At 44.5% G+C, this 19,015-nt stretch overlaps 1 protein-coding gene across 7 annotated transcripts in view; it reads right to left on the bottom strand.

Annotated features, from left to right (window-relative positions):
• Window positions 1-1,527: 1,527 nt before the first annotated feature.
• Window positions 1,528-19,015, bottom strand: part of LOC139532137 (activin receptor type-2A) — a 51,832-nt gene continuing 34,344 nt past the window's right edge. For 2 of the 7 annotated variants that reach the window (XM_071329336.1, XM_071329335.1), the window contains 11 exons: window positions 16,875-17,082; window positions 15,794-15,915; window positions 14,545-14,699; window positions 11,920-11,943; window positions 8,221-8,370; window positions 7,707-7,850; window positions 6,763-6,908; window positions 6,526-6,640; window positions 6,116-6,254; window positions 5,734-5,864; window positions 1,528-5,171 (listed from right to left, as the gene is read on the bottom strand). In XM_071329336.1, coding sequence (XP_071185437.1) covers window positions 4,977-5,171; window positions 5,734-5,864; window positions 6,116-6,254; window positions 6,526-6,640; window positions 6,763-6,908; window positions 7,707-7,850; window positions 8,221-8,370; window positions 11,920-11,943; window positions 14,545-14,699; window positions 15,794-15,915; window positions 16,875-17,082 — 1,529 coding nt within the window. In that variant the 3' untranslated portion in view covers window positions 1,528-4,976. The remainder of the gene's footprint in view (window positions 5,172-5,733; window positions 5,865-6,115; window positions 6,255-6,525; window positions 6,641-6,762; window positions 6,909-7,706; window positions 7,851-8,220; window positions 8,371-11,919; window positions 11,944-14,544; window positions 14,700-15,793; window positions 15,916-16,874; window positions 17,083-19,015) is intronic. The other 5 variants (XM_071329340.1, XM_071329337.1, XM_071329339.1 and 2 more) reach the window with 5 other exon arrangements.

Raw genomic sequence — 19,015 nt, forward strand, 5'->3', positions numbered from 1 at the left:
GACTCTCTCTACCGCACCTGCTGTCTCTAACGCTGAATGATTGGCTATGAAAAGCCAACTGACATTTACTGCTGAGGTGCTGACCTGTTGCACCATCTACAACCACTGTGATTATTATTTGACCCTACTGGTCATCTATGAACATTTGAACATCTTGGCCATGTTCTGTTATAATCTCCACCCGGCACAGCCAGAAGAGAACTGGCCACCCCTCAAAGCCTGGTTCCTCTCTAGGTTTTTTCCTAGCTTCCTGCTTTTCTAGGGAGTTTTTGGCTGAGTTTCTGTATAGCACTTCGTGACATCGGCTGATGTAAAGATGGCTTTATAAACACATTTGATTGATTGATAACTGAAACCCCTCCAAACCATGATCATATATATTTTCAAATAATTGCATATATTCAAATACCTTCAAATATTATTTATCTTTCTGAGAGGTATTCAAAATACTTCCAAATATTATTTGTTTTTCTGAGACCTGTATTTGAATTTCAAAGGAAAGTAGTTGCCTTTAGTTGGCATTTGAAATAAACTACAAAGTACAATGATATTCTGCCCAAGTCTGCTGTGTATGGTGAACTCCAAAGCAATCATACTCCATGGTCATTTAAAGCCTACTACTATCACTATACTTTTCCCACCACTGCTTACTGTTGCTGTAGTTATGAGACAGTGAGCAAGACAGTGTTGAGCTCAGAACTTCAGTCATCATAATGAATGAGTAAAAAAAAAGTTAGGATTTATTCAATAGATTGTGAGGCAGGGATACTATCTTATTACACATCAATGATTTGGCCTGATTTCCCCCCCAGGTCTGTTCATTCATGAACTTTGCCTGATAATTGCGATAAAACACTTGAAGAACTTTTAAACTTTCAAATGGTTCACAATGGTAAGGATGTATGAACAGAAGGCTACACAAAAGCAGGTATATTATTGCTGGGAATTACTGCACAGACATTTATGACACATTTTCTTTCATGTGTAAGTTCCTCCAGAGGAAATCCCATTCTATACATCATTTTGACAAGCAAGTTGTCATCAAGGTGAGTCCGCATGACATCATCTCAGTAGAAGACAATTTGCCTGCACACTATCCATCATAGGTTTTTCTAAGGTTTCTATAGATAATTCTTAAGGTATCTGCATCAATATTGAAGAAATGTTTTCTTTCAGTTTGAAGAGAGTCGATATGCTTGTCAAAGGTAATATTCTTTAATATTGGGTCCAGTTGGAGGGTTGGTTTTGGACAACCACTGAAAGACATGGGACCCCGAACCATCCCCTCACGGACTGACAATGAATGACCTGATCAAAATGTTTCTTCCACGTGTATATTCCCTGTGTGTAAATAGAATGATTTGGCTCTACTTATTGAATAAAGTCAAGCAGTGTATGAACCATACTTGTTATAGCGATGCATGAAGATGAAACCCATTCAATGCTAAACGCTGCCATCTAGTGGTCTGTTTTCAGCACCAACATTATTAGGTAAAAACAATTCAGATTTCAGATGGACAACATCAGCAATGAGCAGTCACTATACTTTATTTTAGGGACAATAGCATACAATTTCTCTGTACAATATTTAACATCCACTTCCAACCAGGCATCTGAAAAAGTTTATTAATTAACTTGCAAAGCATAAAAATTATTGGCAAGTCCACTAGCCAATAGAACAGTCATTTGTGCCAAAGTCACACCGTTTGACTATCAGCAAATACAGAACCGAAGCTAACCTAGGTTTAGCTTTAGTGTTGTTTTGAGAGGAAGTGTGTTACAGAAAACACTGTCTGCTGGTCACATACAAGGGATAACATTGTTGCTGGAATATTGTAGCAATGGTATCTCAATGCTGTAGCGTAACATCTGGGGTCTGAGCTAAAACAATGACCGGTTTCACACTACTGAGCCAACCCAAATCATAATTTGCTGGCTCTGATATTTTCCGATCACATTGTCATTTTCAGCAACTATGGTGGATGCTTAACCAGGCCACCCCAGTCCGACTCGGTTCGGCTTAGTTTGGCTCACCGCAGTAGTGTGAAAATGGTAAAACTATTGATACAGGGTTTCATTTGAGGGAATTTATCATCAGACCACCTTAGAAAGAAATTAGTCTCATCTCGGGAAGGAAGAGTGACCGTTTTGGGCCATTTGGGTCATAAATTGATACAATTTAAAAACAGATATACAAAATAAACAGGTAAAATCTTAATATGGAATAATGAATTCATCAGGGATCTTTTTGCTTCTTTGTAATATATTCTAAAAACAATAGAAACAACCTCATGCTATATCCATCATCTACAATCTAAAAATGGCATGTTTATTTACATAATGTGCATTTCAATATTCCAGTCAATCTGAAGTCAAATGTTATCGTTTATCTGAAAGAAATCAACTCTCACAAGAAGGCCAAGGTCTGATCAACTAAGAAGATTGTAGTGTGGTTTGGGGTTTAAAACGTCTGTACAGTGAAATCAGCTCTGTACAAGTAGCTGTGGTTTAAAAAATAAATAAAATCAGGTAAACAAAATTATACCCTCAAAATACCAGAAAATCAGAGGATCACATCATGGCTACATATTTATTTTTTCTCAAAAGCACATACGACAATCAAAATAATGCAGTAGTACTGTAGTGATTATATATCTGATTGTTGGTTCACCGCTAACTGCTTGGAAACTGGTGCCCCTTCCACTCTTCCTCCAATGACCTTTGCTTGCTAGTTGTATTGCTGAGCGCTACAGGGTTCCAGTGTGTAGGGAGGGAGGGGGGGATTCACAGTAACGGCCACCATTCTATGGCTTTCTCAATTAAAATGTCCTTGAATCCTCACATCCCCTCTCCTCCTCCTCAACCATATTAGGCAAGGAGACAGGATGTGAGGAACCAAGGAAAGACAAATTGCGATAGAGCCTACATCCGCTGCGAGTCCACTGGCCAACTGCAGCCTTTACCCCCGAGAGTACAGACACAATCTAGCAATGCAGTTGGGCCTTCCCTAAGTCCGTTCCACTGTCTTTCAGATAGAGGTAAAGTAATAATCGTTTGATTTGGCACCGGCCCACCTGCTCTCTGTCTAATACTCAAAAGCTCAGGTCTGCAAATAATTAAAAGATCAATAGACAAGATTAACTGTTTAAAAAAATGCTACAGTTGTGTGAAAGTCGCTCCTGCAGCAATGCAAGTATGTACGCACTTGCACCATTCTGCACGAGTTGCATATAATGTAGTAATTACTGAAAAGCATAGTATTGAATCCCTGAACGTTGTTGTAGCTCCAGTTAAAACACTGACTCGGTGCGAAGAGAGAGAACGCAAAGATGAACGCATCATCATCATCATCCGTGTCAATGTCACCCAGAAGACAAATCTGAGCTCATACGACAAGCTAGAAATGGTATACAGAACACATTCACAAATCAAATTCCGGAAGGACGACGAGAGACATCCTAGTTTTGCCCAGGGTGGGTCTACAGTAGTAATGTTGTCACACTGATTAAAGGCTCAACCGAGTTGAGATGATAGAGAGGCTAGAAGTAGAGATGTCTTAATGCTATGGTTAAGATGACACCAGGAAGAGATAGTCAGTGTGAAAGGTCACCCGCGTCTCAAAGCAGAAGGGTAGTAGTTAGGGACTGGAGAGACAGAAGGGTAGTAGCTAGGAACTGCGAGAGCGAGAAGGGTAGTAGCTAGGGACTCAGGAGAGACATAAGGGTAGTAACTACGGATGAGGGTGAGACTCGAGAAGTAGCTAGGGTCTGGGAGATAAAGATGGGTAATAACTAGGGAGTCAAGAGACAGAAGAGTAGCTTCCTGAGCTTTTAAAAAAATAATACCAAAGGATAACCAAAAGGCATGCTCACATCATTAAATACTCGGTTGACACAGCAAGCAAAAATAAGGAAGTGTAAAAAAATAAATAAAAATAATCAATGACTTAGGGGGTTATTGAAATACTCTTAAAATGTAGGATTAAAATGTTTCCAATAAAAACTAATTAAAACAGCAAGGAAGGACAAAATAATGCACAAAAAAAAATCTCTTGGCAAACTAGTTTTAAAAACTGTGGTGATAATTATTATATTTTCACCTGCCACAGCTGTACAGTATACAGTTCAATAATACCAAAGTAATGACGTCATCTGAATAGTTTAGAGAGAGATTGTTGTAATCATAGAAATATAATTAACAGTACTAGAAACAATAGTAGTTCCATTTCTATGGTTGTAGTGTTGTAATGAAGATGGAACTGAGGTATACCTTGTTGACTTGAGGGAGGTCTATGGTTTTGCTTTCGAAGTAGTAATGCTTGGAAATGGATCCCCCCCTAAAATAAACCTTGATTACCATTGTTTTGATATTATATACAGCAGCAGTACACGTGACATTCAGAAGCTGTTTCTTATTGGCATTACAATTGTCATTATCATACAAACACAGAAAGAAAAACAGCAAAGGAATTTTAAAACAAGTTGCCCTTTTTTCTTTACTGAGCCGTGAGAGTTCGTCTCGTAGAGTCCATCCTCTTCCTCTTCTTTTTCTTAGAAAATAGAACAGAAGTCTGTTAGGAGGTCCTAGTGTTTTCTTCATATATAAAATATCCCTTTTGCCCAACACAGGGTTCGTTACGACCTAGTGTTGTTCTTCTGAAGGATTCTTCTTTACAGTTTGAGGCTCGCTATGGGCGTCCAACTGAGTCCAACACATCATGATACTATGAAGTGGGTAGAAACCAAACCAGTGTTGGTGGGCACAGCCAGGTATTTCCTGAATGGCAGTAGTGTAGCGCACAGCACTAAAACACACCACGCCCATCTGAGGGGGTCAGGGGTCAGAGTTTAACCCGGGATCATCCAGAGTTCATGATCCTGTACGGGCCACTCTGGTTGATCAATGTATACCTGAAAACATCTAATCAAAATAGCTCCATGTCCACCACTTGACACGTCCAGTCAATGTCCGTCCATTCATAGGCTGGACTCTTTGGGAGGGAAGTCCACGTTGGTCACCATGGTGACGACGGTGACAATCTCCTCGGGGGCAATGATGTTGGTCTGGCGTTGCATCTGGATGATGCGTTCCTCCACGCAGCCCGCCGAGAGCCTCGCCTCGGCCTCGTGATCCCAGCACTCCTCGATGGTCTCACACAGCGTCACCAGGCCCTGGGACAAGCATAAGAATATATATATATGGTCATTTAAGCAGAAGCTTTTATCATACGCAGGAACTGAACCCATAACCCTGATGTTGCTAGCTCTATGATCTAACCCATTGGTTTCCAACCTTTTTCGGTTACTGTACCACCAACTGAATTTTGCTCTGCCCAGAGTACCACTGAAATACGTAACTACTACTTTAGGTAGTTTTTTGTGGTATCTGTACTTTACCATTTATATTTTTGCCAACTTTTACTTGAATACATTCTTAAATAAAATAATGTACTTCATAATCCATACGTTTTGTCTGACACCCAAAAGTACTCGTTACATTTTGACAGGAAAATGGTTTGCTTAAAATGTGATTTTTTAAAAACTTTTAATACTTAAGTATATTTTAGCAATTCCATTTACTTTTGAGTACATTTAAAACCAAATACATTTAGACTTTTACTCAGTTTTTACTGGGTGACTTTCACTTTTACTTGAGTCATTTTCTATGAAGGTATCTTTACTTTTACTCGAGTATGGCAATTGAGTACTTTTTCCACCACTGGTCTTCACTCACTATGTGTTTCTGCCAGCACTCTCTGAGGCAGGGCCGTAGCTTCTTGTGGACCACCACCTCCTGCATGTCCTCTAGAGACGGGTGCTGGCCGACCTCCTCCTCGAAGGGCAGTGTGTACTCATCCACAGGACCTGCAACAAAAACAAACACACTGCATGAGAATAGAGAAAACACACACACACACCAGCAAAGGAACCACACACACAGACACACGGCGAGTCCTTTGGGATCACATTCGGCACTGTAAGTATTCTGGTCACTTCCGTCAGCTCCACATGGAGTCAGCAGTCAGCCGTGTCCCCGAGTCACTGATCCTTACTGAGACGCACAAGGTCAACATACCCATTGCAAACACACGAGGACACACACATTTTTCTCTCACCGTCTGCAGCGGTGCAGCGAGCGGTCAGCTCCCACAGCACCAGCCCCATGGCGTACATGTCTATCCTCAGGAAGGAGTCTCTCTGGAAGTTGATGGCCCCCTCCAGCACCTCAGGGGCCATGTAGCGCCTCGTGCCCACCTGGAGAAGCATAACACAAGGCTACACTCTGTCTCATGTCAACAACACACTGCCCTAAGGTCATAGTTCACTCCGAAATCAACGTTTGTCCGATATTTACACGCCTCTTACGGACCTCAATCGTGGGATATTACACCGCGTTTGAAGTCTGAAAATGTATTTGATTTTGAAGTGAACTACAGTATCACTACATTTGCGGATAACGTATTGACAGATTCTGCTCTTTCTGCAGGTTAATACAGCATCAGAATAACCAGCGTCATTATTTTACCTGGCCGTGGGCGTCTCCTGCTGACTTCCCAGCTTCAAACTTCAGGGCCAGGCCGAAGTCCGCTATGCAGGCTGTCAGGTTGTTCTTCAGAAGCACGTTCTTGCTCTTCATGTCCCTGTTGGAGCCAGAAAGAGAGTGATAAGAGAGAGAGTCGTCGTCCCCCCGTCCCCCCCCAGAACAATAACTTTTTTGGGGTTCAAGGTAGGACCAGGCCAGCGGATACCACACCCTACCCACCTGTGTGCGACGGCGGGCTTGTGTCCGTCCTTCAGCCCAGGGATGTCCTCGTGGAGATAGGCCAGGCCACGGGCCAAGGTCCGGGAGATATGGCACAGCTCGTTCCACGACACCACGTTGGCCTTCAGGTAATCAGTCAGAGAGCCCTAAGGGGAAACAATTAGTGCTCGTCTTTTCTCTATTCACCCTGTAGGATTGTGCGCAGGAAAATTAGGACATTGGTTAATTTGACATCTCCTGCTACAGCTGTGACATGGGAGGGGGTAAAGTAGTTGTAGTAACACTGTCCAACCACTGGAGGGCAGACAACCTGTAGTTGCCAGTCATTGGAAACCCGCTTCAGGGGCTGACCCTGTGCTGCTTCCATTCTCTTGGTATATGTGTGGCAGAGGAGGCTGGTGGGTGGAGCTATAGGGGGACAGGTTTATTGTAATGGCTGGAATGGCATTAATGGAACGGAGTCAAACAAGTGGTTTCCATATGTTTGATGTGGAACCATTTATTCCATTCCAGTTGTTACAATAGTCTGTCCTCCTGTAGCTCCTCCCACCCACCTCCTGTGGTGTTTGGTCGGTTGGGGGTTAAGAACAAATAGACCAGGGTTCCCCAACTGGCGACACGCAGGCCAATTTTATTTGCGACCCGCAGGCCAATTTTATTTGATCCCCCCCAAGTTGTCAGACTATTTTTGGGTGGTCTCTTCAGCTCCAAGTGATTTTAATATTGGAAATCTCTTCCAAAGTATTCCCACGCATAATAGAGAGATATATGTGATCGTATACAAATGTAAGCAAGGTTTGAAATTATTATTTTTTGTTATCTTTTATTATCTTTTGCAATTATGTTAGCACATAAAGAAAAAATCGTCCCGCAGCCGATTCCAGTTCATGATCCCTGAAATAGACAAATGTACATTTTAATGGACAATCAAGTTATATACATACGTTGTCGTGATAGGCTGTTATGAGCCAGAGGTCTATGTCCATGTTGTTGCCTCTCTTCTCCACGCCGATAAAGTGGAGCAGGTTCTCGTGTTTCATCCCAGTCAGGCTGTAGATCTCATACTCGTTCTGCCATGACAGCTTGTCCTGCAGGCGACACACCAACAACACAACGTTAGGTTCTCTGTAGCTCAGTTGGTAGAGGACGGCGCTTACTACGGCAGGATTGTGGGTTTGATTCCCGCGACCGCCCATACGGAAAATGTTTGCGCACATGACTAAGTTGCTTTGGATAAAAGCGTCTGCTGAATGGCATATATTAGCTATTCCACCTTGTGTGATGCACAAATATGACGCAAATTGAACACAATAACTAATAGTAGTTCATGGGACACTTCAGTCCCATAAAACATGCGGCTCAAGCCAACTTCCTACAACAGAGCTAAACCTCAATCGATCAATTATCTATATAAAGTCATTTTTATATCAACAGCGTACCTCAACATCCAACTCATACCTGAATGGGGAAGACCTTGACAGCCACGTAGTCGTTGAGGAGCTGAGCCTTCCACACACAGCCGAAGCGCCCCCTGGCTTTGATCTCGATCAACTGCAATGGCTTCTGCCCCATGATGGGAGAGGGAGGGGTGTGTGGCCCCAGTGGGTCCTGTAGCAGAGGGCAGACAGGGAGATAGACAGCAGGTTGATACTGGGATCAATGAAAACACTCACACGCTCTGTACTAGTGTGACATTGGGGCTACATACTTGGTGTTGGGCTCAATTCCATTTCAGTTCAGTCAATTGATTCAGGAGGTAAATTGAAATGCCAATTCTAATTTCCATCATTGCTTCTCAGTTGAGAATAGCGGAGAGAGAACAGGTGCACGTCCTCACAGTATTCGGTCCCCACCTGATGCTGATACACCGGATACAATTTTTACTGTATCTAATTAGATCCGTCATTGCGCTAACAGGAACAGCATTTTTAAACTCTAAAAGCTGTGTAATTGCTGGGCACACACTTGGGAAGACAGATCATTATTAAAAAGAGTCCAGACTAGACAAGACAGTGATGAGAACCTGATGAGATTCATCTGAAAGATTTCTATCAAGGAAAACTGACTTAGTTAGGCTAGAGTGGTGTGACCGTTTAAAACACTGTCTGCAGGGATCATTCCAGGACAAGGAGAGAGCATTGTTGTATTCTACTTCAGTTATGTGGTCCTGTGTGGCTCAGTTGGTAGAGCATGGCGCTTGCAACGCCAAGGTTATGGGTTCGATTCCCACAGGGGACAAGTACTAAAATATGCACTCACTACTTACTGTAAGTCGCTCTGGGTAAGACTGTCTGATAAATGACTAAAACGTTATAAGTTGAATGCAACGGTGATAGAGGATGCATCCCTATGTAGTGCACTACTTTTGATCAGGGCCCATAGGACTCTGGTCAAAAGTAGTACACTACAGTATATAGGGAATAGGGTGCCTTTTGGGGCACACCCAGAGTCTTCTCAAAAGACATCTCAAGGCCTTCACAGGGCATTAGCTCGGTCAGTCCTACCGTCTCTTCAAAGAAATGGACTGACATCCATTTTCAATTAGATCATTCCATGTTATTATAGGAATATTTGAAGACCAAGCGTATCTTCTACAAATCCTCCCGCATAAAAGGTAGAGTAAATAAGAGACAGAAGAGAGGAGAGGTCTGGGACTTAGATGAAGCTAGGTAATGCAGAGAGGGGAGGGCGCCTTTAGCCTTCGATTGTGGTGATGAGAACATAGCGAGCCGTTTGGGACGCAACTACTTTTGACCAAGGCCTATAATGGCTCTGGTCAAAAGTAGTGCATTATATAAGCAACGGGGTGCCAACCCGGCAGGGTTGAAAACAAGGAGGGTGTGGCAGTAGCTGCTGTCAGAAGTAATGCCATGTATTTAGCATATTTATATCTGGGTACTGTATCGCATGAAGAGCAACCTGATATGAGTGGCCTGGATGGGTCAAGCCTCTCCCTCTGGTGATGGCTTAGGGCAGGGTTAGTTTCAAATCAACAATGTGCTAGAGGGAGCAAGTGTTCCAAATTGTGTGTGTGTGTTCCAAATATAAAATGGGTCAAGTCAGCTGGTCCTCTGGATTAAACTAATCACTTCCACGTGTGACTTTCGAGAGAGAGAGAGAGAGTAAGATGTCACCATCGATGTGGAGCCCCAAAACCGAACAATACGTAGTGGCTGGTTCAATGTCCACTGGAGGGCATGGCAACCATTGATGGAAAGATGAACAAGTGAGGGGTGTTCGGGGGGGGGGGCGGCTATTGTCGCCCTGCAGAGCTGAGGAATGGTGAGAGGGGAGGTGGGGGCAGACTCTCGCCGCCATCAACAGCCAGCCAGGCAACAGCGCTGACATTGGCCACGGTTTCAGTAAACACACCAGACGCCTGCCTGCCCTACATGCTTACGCCTGACTTTTCCTCCCCATAGTTTCAATAATTAATCAGACGCTTGAATGCTGAGTCGTAAAAAGCAGGATTGAAAACCGTATTGTGTTTAATGGAGAGACGCCCCTGGGCACTAATAAATGGCCCTCAATAGAATTCCATCCCGTTTATGATGTTTTGATAAAGGAGCTAAAAAAACAAAACAATTGTGTTGTTTATTTTACGGCCGATTTACGATCTGGTCCGTCCTTGGTTTTGATAAGAGGGTTATGAATCGTGGTGTGAGTCCCGATTGGCACCCTATTCGCTATATAGTGCACTACTTTTAACCAGAGTCCTATGGGCCCTGGTTAAAAAGTAGGGCACACTATAGGGGATAGGGTGTCATTTGGGAGGCATACCTTGGCTAGCAATGTAATGACACATGCGACAAGGAGTGATCGCATTGAAGGACTGTTTTGTTTCTAAAATCCTAAGTCCTCAGGAACCATGACACAGCCAAGGAGGCTAAGGAGCATTCACAATAGATACCAGCTGTACCACAGGACAATTTGGAAGAGGTAACCCTAGGTAACCCTGCTAAGGAGGTGAGGGCAATTTGATCAGATCCACTGACTGTCTAAAGACCTAGGATGAGTCTCAAATGGCACCCTATTCCCTATATACGCACTACTTTTAACTGGGGCCCACGAGAGCTCTGGTCAAAAATAGTGCACTATTTAGGGAATAGGGTGCCAATTGGGATGCATCCCTAGACCAGTGGCAAACAGTTCAAGTGGCAAACAGTTCAAGTAAAGCACTACAAAAGCAGGAGCAGCATCTCTTTCCCTAGAATTGTTATGATCTGGGCTGTGTACAGTGACCAGTCAGTCACCATGTCACCTGACCCAGGCTCCGTTCACAAGGTGGTTGGGCGGCTGAATGGCGTGCATTACACTTTGTCAGCACACCACACTGTACCATAGAAAAAAAAAAAAAAAAAAAGATCTGACGTAATCTTCACAAAACCCACCCACCCTGATGTATGAGGCCTTCAAACAATCACACATCTCAGCTACTTCAATTACAGCAATTGACTTATGACATTGAAAGCATCACATGCTGCTGGGAAGTTAACAGTAGTCCTTTGTTTGCGAAACGTTGGCTAAAATGTTGACCAGCGCCACATCAAAGGCCATACTTGTATTTAAATTGGTCCAATGCCTCTTTCATCCATGTATTAGCACAAGAATGGTCCGCGTTCCAAATGACACTATTCCCTACATAGTACACTACTTTTGACCAGAATCCTATGAGCCCTGGGCAAAAGTACTACAGTATATAGAGAAACAGGCTTCATTTCAGAGGCAACCTTCCCGTATTCAATGGATTCCAACCCCTCTTTCATTTACATGTTGGCACACGGCATCTTAGTTAGCTACCCTTGGTTGCATTGCAACAGACAAAAAAATGCAAAATATTATCATCCAAAGTGGACATCCATGCTCATAGAATGCATTTTGTACATTGACTCATGCATGCACTTTGTTTGGTCATTGGTTGATTCTACTGTATTTTGCATTACAAAGGATGAAAAAATGCATGACGTCCATGCAAAAATATGATTAAAAAGATCCATAAAAGCAACGATGACTCACATATAAAACAAACCCATCCCAAAGAAATAAAACAAAATCGGGAAGCAGTCAGAAATCAAAACGGGCCCAGTTATCAAGCTCCCTCCCAACCAAAACCCACTGAAATTGAAAAGTGTTGGAGTTTAATTAAACGTATCTTACCTCTATCATTATATGAAAGGCGTGCTTGTTACAGGATAGAAAAGAGGCAAAAAGAAATGATTGTTTTCAGTGAGGGTGACATGGAGGTAGATAAAGGAGCAGCAGTCACATCCCAGATGATAGATGACTCCGGTAAGAGAGATATCTCCCCGTTTCTCCCCTCGCTCTCCAGCTTTACTCCTGGGCCTGTGATGTGAAAGCTGTGGGCCTCCTCCCTTTTCTTCTCTCTCGCCCCGCTCACTCCTCCTGGGTCTGGCGTGTGAAAGATGTGGGCCTGTGTGTGTAGTCAGCTACTGAATCAATTCCAGCTTCCCCTGACCTCTCATGGCCGTATGAAAAATAGAGCCCCGATAACAAATGTGGACAGTATCGCCTGGCGCCGCAGCATCTGATGCCCATGTGTTTGTGCAGGAAAGCGAATATACGAAACATCTTTCCATGACATAGACTAACCAGGTGAGTCCAGGTGAAAGCTATGACCTCTTATTGATGTCACATGTTAAATCCACTCCAATCAGTGTAGATGAAGGGGAGGAGACAGGTTAAAGAAGGATTTTAAAGCTTTGAACAGGGTTTGGTAGTAGGTGCCAGGTGTACCGATGTGTCAACTGCAACACTGCTGGGTCTTTCACGCTTAACAGTTTCCTGTGTGTATCAAGAATGGTTCACCACCCAAAGGACATCCAGCCAACTTGACAACTGTGGGAAGCATTGGAGTCAACATGGGCCAGCATCCGTGTGGAACGCTTTCGACACCTTGTAGTCCATGCCCTGACGAATTGAAGCTGTTCTGAGGGCAAAAGGGAGGAGGTGCAACTCAATATTAGGAATGTATTCTTAATGTTTTGTACACTCAGTGCAGGCTAGTTAAAAGTATAGAATACTAATAGAGCAGCCATCTCCTTTTCAGCCTGAGGCTTTTTTTATACTCAACTGTTTTCATACAGATGTAGGATCTTAATTTGATCACCCTGTTGCAGGAGAACTTTCCTGTAAGGTTTTAAAAGTTTTTAAATTTCCACTTTGAAATGTCGGACTTGTTTCGCCCTAATGAAACGTGTATCAACCCCTACAAAAATGTCCATTAATTATAATCCACATAAAAATTCAAATTTCCTGTTCCTGCAGGATTATTTTCCTGCTGTAGCGTACTGGCTCAAATTAAGATATGGACGCGATTGTGATTGTGGTGACCCTTGAAAGGTTGCCAATCCCTTCTCGCTCACTCTCACTCTAACAAAGCACAGTAAGTGTTTACCTTTAAAAAGGCTCATTAATAATGGAGAGGCCTCAGCTCATGTTCCATACAGTAAGACAGTAGTAGTTAGGAGAGTGGCTGCTGTGCCCAAGCAGGACAGTCCTAAATGACGTCCCTGCCAGAACTAGCCCTGGGCCTGTGTATGCATGTATTACTGCCAGACTCTGGCAACCTCTAGGACACTGGCTAACGGTGTCCTAGCATTTCCTGCAGTCCATTGTTGTATTCATAACAAATACACGGATGCTCTTAATGTACATTCTCCAGGCTCACCTCACCTGTGTGTCACGACTGCTCGTCTGGCTACAGCAAAGCTTGAAACAAACCCACGTAGGGCAAATGAAACGGAGGGGCGCTCGTTGTAACAAATCAGACATGACGCAGAGATTAAGAGTCGAAGTGGGCGAGTTTAGTCCGGTGTCAGATCAGCTGCTCACAAGGCAAGGCAATCAGCACTTCTGTTCAAAGGAGATGCGTTATAGATTAAACATGGATGCTTTAAGGGCCCAGGGTTAGAGCCAGCCTCCAGGGGAGGAAAGGAGGGAGGGAGAGAGGGGAGGGGGGGCTGACTGCATTATTTATTTGTTTGTGCTTTACCCCTCACTTTCCCTTTCAGGCCTAAACCGCACCCTGGGTGCCCTCTCCTCCATGGCATCGTGGCAACGTAGTGCTGGGTTAGGGAGGCCAGAATAGTCCCAGCTCACCCCAGAAATAGATGACAAACACAGGGAGCCTGCCTGGCCCTGGGGTGGAGGAGTGGGGTCAGGACACACTGTTCCGTATATGACGCAGTAACCAAACACTTCACGGCATCGTGGGCTCCCTCTCAAACACACTGCAAAGGGCAACAGGCGGAGGAAAGGCAGTGGCAGTGTTCTGGTGACATTTGTATTTATTGAACGGCAGTTTACAAAGAGCTGTACAGGAGCAGACTTGAGTGAGCGAACCCTTGTCCGACCTATGAGCACAGAACCCTATCCTGTGAGCCTAACCAGGGTGAACAAACAACAGCTTTGTGTGTGTCCGTCGTGTGCCTGTGTGTGGGGCCATAGTAATGGCTTGAGTGCTGAGCAGATACACATTTCACAGTATTAGTGGCAGGCTGTGCCCACATACACTGCACGCACACACACACGGCCGCACGCGGTCCGAGTCGGGGCTAGGCTTCCTGTCACTCTCCAGCTAATCACATGTGTTCACTTCAGATCAGCAGGTTCAATGTTCTCTCCTGCCATCCATTGTTTGGCATCCGTTTTCCTTGGAAATGTTAGTGAGTCACTCCTATATCAAGATTAAAATACCAAGCAGTGAGGAGTACGTCTTCCGTTTATTCTGGACATCGCACGCACACACTCTCACACTCTTACCTGTGTTGGCACCAGGACGGGCGGGTATGCCAGCTTGTGATGACGGTACATCCAGAAGGAGAAGAGGACGATGGCGGCGATGCCCATAATGGGCACCAGAGAGTACAGCAGGGTGTTGAACAGCTGAGGCTTCTGGGTAAACGGGTTGGAGGTCGCTGTGGACGGGGGACCGGGGGGAGAGGGCGGTAATGGGGAGGAGGGGGAAGAAAATGAGAGGTAAGGGGTACATAAAGGTGCGAGAATGGGGAGGATGGTGGAAAGAGAGGGAAGGGGGTTGGTGAGGAGGAGGCAGGGAGATGGAGAGGGAGAGAGAATACACCTTAATACAGGTTTGCAAATGGGCTTTGTTCCTCTCATGTTTTCATCACGCCATACACAATGGTATCAGAAGACTAGTAGTGCAACACTCTAAAAATAGTTCCAACACAGCTCAACACATCTGGGTCGCTTCAACAAAATCCTCTAAATAGTGAGATTAATAGTGAAATGCATTTCATGAGAACTTAAGCCAGCAGCCAAAAATAACCACCGAAACCACCAAGTGACCCAAAAAACAAATAGCTAAGCCTTACTGTGCAGTGCGCCCACTTGTCATATCACAAAGATGTAGTATTTGATGTGATCAGCCACAGTTCCCTGCCATCACAGTTCCCTGCCATCACAGTTCCCTGCCATCACAGTTCCCTGCCATCACAGTTCCCTGCCATCACAGTTCCCTGCCATCACAGTTCCCTGCCATCACAGTTCCCTGCCATCACAGTTCCCTGCCATCACAGTTCCCTGCCATCACAGTTCTCTGCCATCACAGTTCTCTGCCATCACAGTTCTCTGCCATCACAGTTCTCTGCCATCACAGTTCTCTGCCATCACAGTTCTCTGCCATCACAGACACGGCTGGATTGCATTATTGCTGCGGTTTCCCTTCCTGTGACACTGAGGTTGTCTGGGGCTGGGCTTGGTGGCCCTGACGGACGACACTAGTTGCTACACTCTGACTGGGCCTAGACTCAGACAGGTCCCTACTGGCCGCCATAGAGAGGAGGACAGTGGCCAGCCTGGACACAGAGTTTCAAATTAAAGCAGTAGACCTACGGGCCCTGGTAAAGTAGAAGACCTTGTGTGTCTAGTGTTTGTTGGGGAATATGCCCCAGTGCCTCTTGGGTTATTCTTACTGACTGATTGTGTGTTTGGCTGGAAAACTGACAGAGGAGGATGTGACATTACATCAGCTTCCTGTGTGTGAACTTACACGATGACTTACTTTGGACAGCCTGCGTGTCGGGGCTGTAGAGGAACTTCTCGTTACACATGTTGCCTTCGCAGCAGCAGAAGAAGACGTCCGGACTCTCTTTCGTCTCCACACATTCACTACTGCGGCAGAGAGAGAGAAAGACAGAAGAAGAGAGAAGAGAACACCTCTGTCACAAAGGTAGAGAGCTGAGTGCTGGCAGCCCTCCACTGAACCGATCCACCTCTTTCTCTCTCTGGGGAGGAAGAACTACATCTTTACAGGAAGAGAGACAACCACTCTGACAAGTGCTGTAGTAGAAATGAGAAATGAAAGACAGGCCGTAAGCAGAGCTTTATGCACTATACTAAAAGCTAATTTATGCTTGATCCGAAAATGTGGTATGTGGTCGGAGACGCTGTATGGAGGGGTGTGATGCAATAGCGGAGCCTCCGGAGGCAGGCAGAGGCCAAATTGAGCTCCGTACCGCATCGCCATGCGCCTCTCAAATTTCGTAACAATATGGAGGGCTCCGTATAGCGCCGCATTGACATGATTGGTTGACGGTAGGTGAGGGCGGGAGGTCCTGCATAAACACAAAACTCACTTCCTTGACAACTTCCTTCACAACAGCTCTGCGCTGGTTCGCGAAGCGCAATAAGTATGAATGCCCTGACGTCTGCAGAGGCCATATCACCGTACATTCTGCACGGCCAATGCAGATGTCGGATTCACCATGCAGCGCCTTTAAAGATGTACTAAGTCAACCGTCATACAAAGGACAGTATGACCTAAACTAATTGTGTTAGTCACAATTAGATAGTTAGTCACTAGTGTTAGTCACTATCTGGAAGAAAGGACTGAAGTACAGTGCTTCAGACCACCAACCCTTAAACTTAAACACTAGCCCTAAGTTTAATAAGAATATATGCCATTTAGTAAACACGTATCCAAAGTGACTGTTTTCGTGCATACATTTTCATGTATCGGAGGTCCCGGGAATCAAACCCACTATCCTGGCGCCATGCTCTACTAACTGAGCTACAGAGAACCACTAAGCCCTGAGTCTACAATCTTGCCTCAGAATAAGACACTACCTAACCTGTCATAGCAGTTGACATCGTCCAGCCAGCAGCCCTGCTTGACGATCTCGATGGTTCCCGAGGTGTTTTTCCAGGTGGCGAAGCAGTGGAGCCTCTTGTCCTTGTCTCCGTAGCAAGGCTCGATGCCACTGCGGTTGGTTCGCTCCTTCTCCCAGCTAGAGTTGTAGTAAACGCACTCCTGTGTCTCCGAGCGACCCAGGATTGCACCTACAGGACAGAGCAAGAGACACACAAGCAGAACAGGTCATTCAGCCTGTACTCTACATACAGTGCATTTGAAAAGTATTCAGACCCCTTCACTTTTTAATCTTGTTACGTTAGAGCCGTATTCTAAAATTGATTAAATAAAAAATGTTCCTCATCAATCTACATACAACACCCCATAATGACATAAAAAAAACTGTTTTTGCTAATGCTAGCAATTTTTTTTAAACACAAAAAAACTAATTTAAATAACAATTTAGACTTTTTGCTATGAGTCTTGAAATTGAGCTCAGGTGTATCCTGTTTCCATTGATCATCCTTGAGATGTTTGATTGGAGTCCACCTGTGGTAAATGCAATTGATTGGGCATGATTTGGAAAAGCACACACCTACAGTGGGGAGAACAAGTATTTGATACACTGCCGATTTTGCAGGTTTTCCTACTTACAAAGCATGTAGAGGTCTGTAATTTTTATCATAGGTACACTTCAACTGTGAGAGACGGAATCTCAAACAAAAATCCAGAAAATCACATTGTATGATTTTTAAATAATTAATTTGCATTTTATTGCATGACATAAGTATTTGATCACCTACCAACCAGTAAGAATTCCGGCTCTCACAGACCTGTTAGTTTTTCTTTAAGAAGCCCTCCTGTTCTCCACTCATTACCTGTATTAACTGCACCTGTTTGAACTCGTTACCTGTATAAAAGACACCTGTCCACACACTCAATCAAACAGATTCCAACCTCTCCACAATGGCCAAGACCAGAGAGCTGTGTAAGGACATCAGGGATAAAATTGTAGACCTGCACAAGGCTGGGATGGGCTACAGGACAATAGGCAAGCAGCTTGGTGAGAAGGAAACAACTGTTGGCGCAATTATTAGAAAATGGAAGAAGTTCAAGATGACGGTCAATCACCCTCGGTCTGGGGCTCCATGCAAGATTTCACCTCGTGGGGCATCAATGATCATGAGGAAGGTGAGGGATCAGCCCAGAACTACACGGCAGGACCTGGTCAATGACCTGAAGAGAGCTGGGACCACAGTCTCAAAGAAAACCATTAGTAACACACTACGCCGTCATGGATTAAAATCCTGCAGCGCACGCAAGGTCCCCCTGCTTAAGCCAGTGCATGTCCAGGCCTGTCTGAAGTTTGCCAATGACCATCTGGATGATCCAGAGGAGGAATGGGAGAAGGTCATGTGGTCTGATGAGACAAAAATAGAGCTTTTTGGTCTAACTCCACTCGCCGTGTTTGGAGGAAGAAGAAGTATGAGTACAACCCCAAGAACACCATCCCAACCGTGAAGCATGGAGGTGGAAACATCATTCTTTGGGGATGCTTTTCTGCAAAGGGGACAGGACGACTGCACCGTATTGAGGGGAGGATGGATGGGGCCATGTATCGCGAGATCTTGGCCAACAACCTCCTTCCCTCAGTAAGAGCATTGAAGATGGGTCGTGGCTGGGTCTTCCAGCATGACAACGACACGAAGCACACAGCCATGGCAACTAAGGAGTGGCTCCGTAAGAAGCATCTCAAGGTCCTGGAGTGGCCTAGCCAGTCTCCAGACCTGAACCCAATAGAAAATCTTTGGAGGGAGCTGAAAGTCCGTATTGCCCAGCGACAGCCCCGAAACCTGAAGGATCTGGAGAAGATCTGTAGGGAGGAGTGGGCCAAAATCCCTGCTGCAGTGTGTGCAAACCTAGTCAAGAACTACAGGAAACGTATGATCTCTGTAATTGCAAACAAAGGTTTCTGTACCAAATATTAAGTTCTGCTTTTCTGATGTATCAAATACTTATGTCATGCAATAAAATGCAAATTAATTACTTAAAAATCATACAATGTGATTTTCTGGATTTTTGTTTTAGATTCCGTCTCTCATAGTTGAAGTGTACCTATGATAAAAATTACAGACCTCTACA

This window comes from Salvelinus alpinus, chromosome 10 (genome assembly GCF_045679555.1).
Source record: "Salvelinus alpinus chromosome 10, SLU_Salpinus.1, whole genome shotgun sequence".
Lineage (NCBI taxonomy): Eukaryota > Metazoa > Chordata > Actinopteri > Salmoniformes > Salmonidae > Salvelinus > Salvelinus alpinus.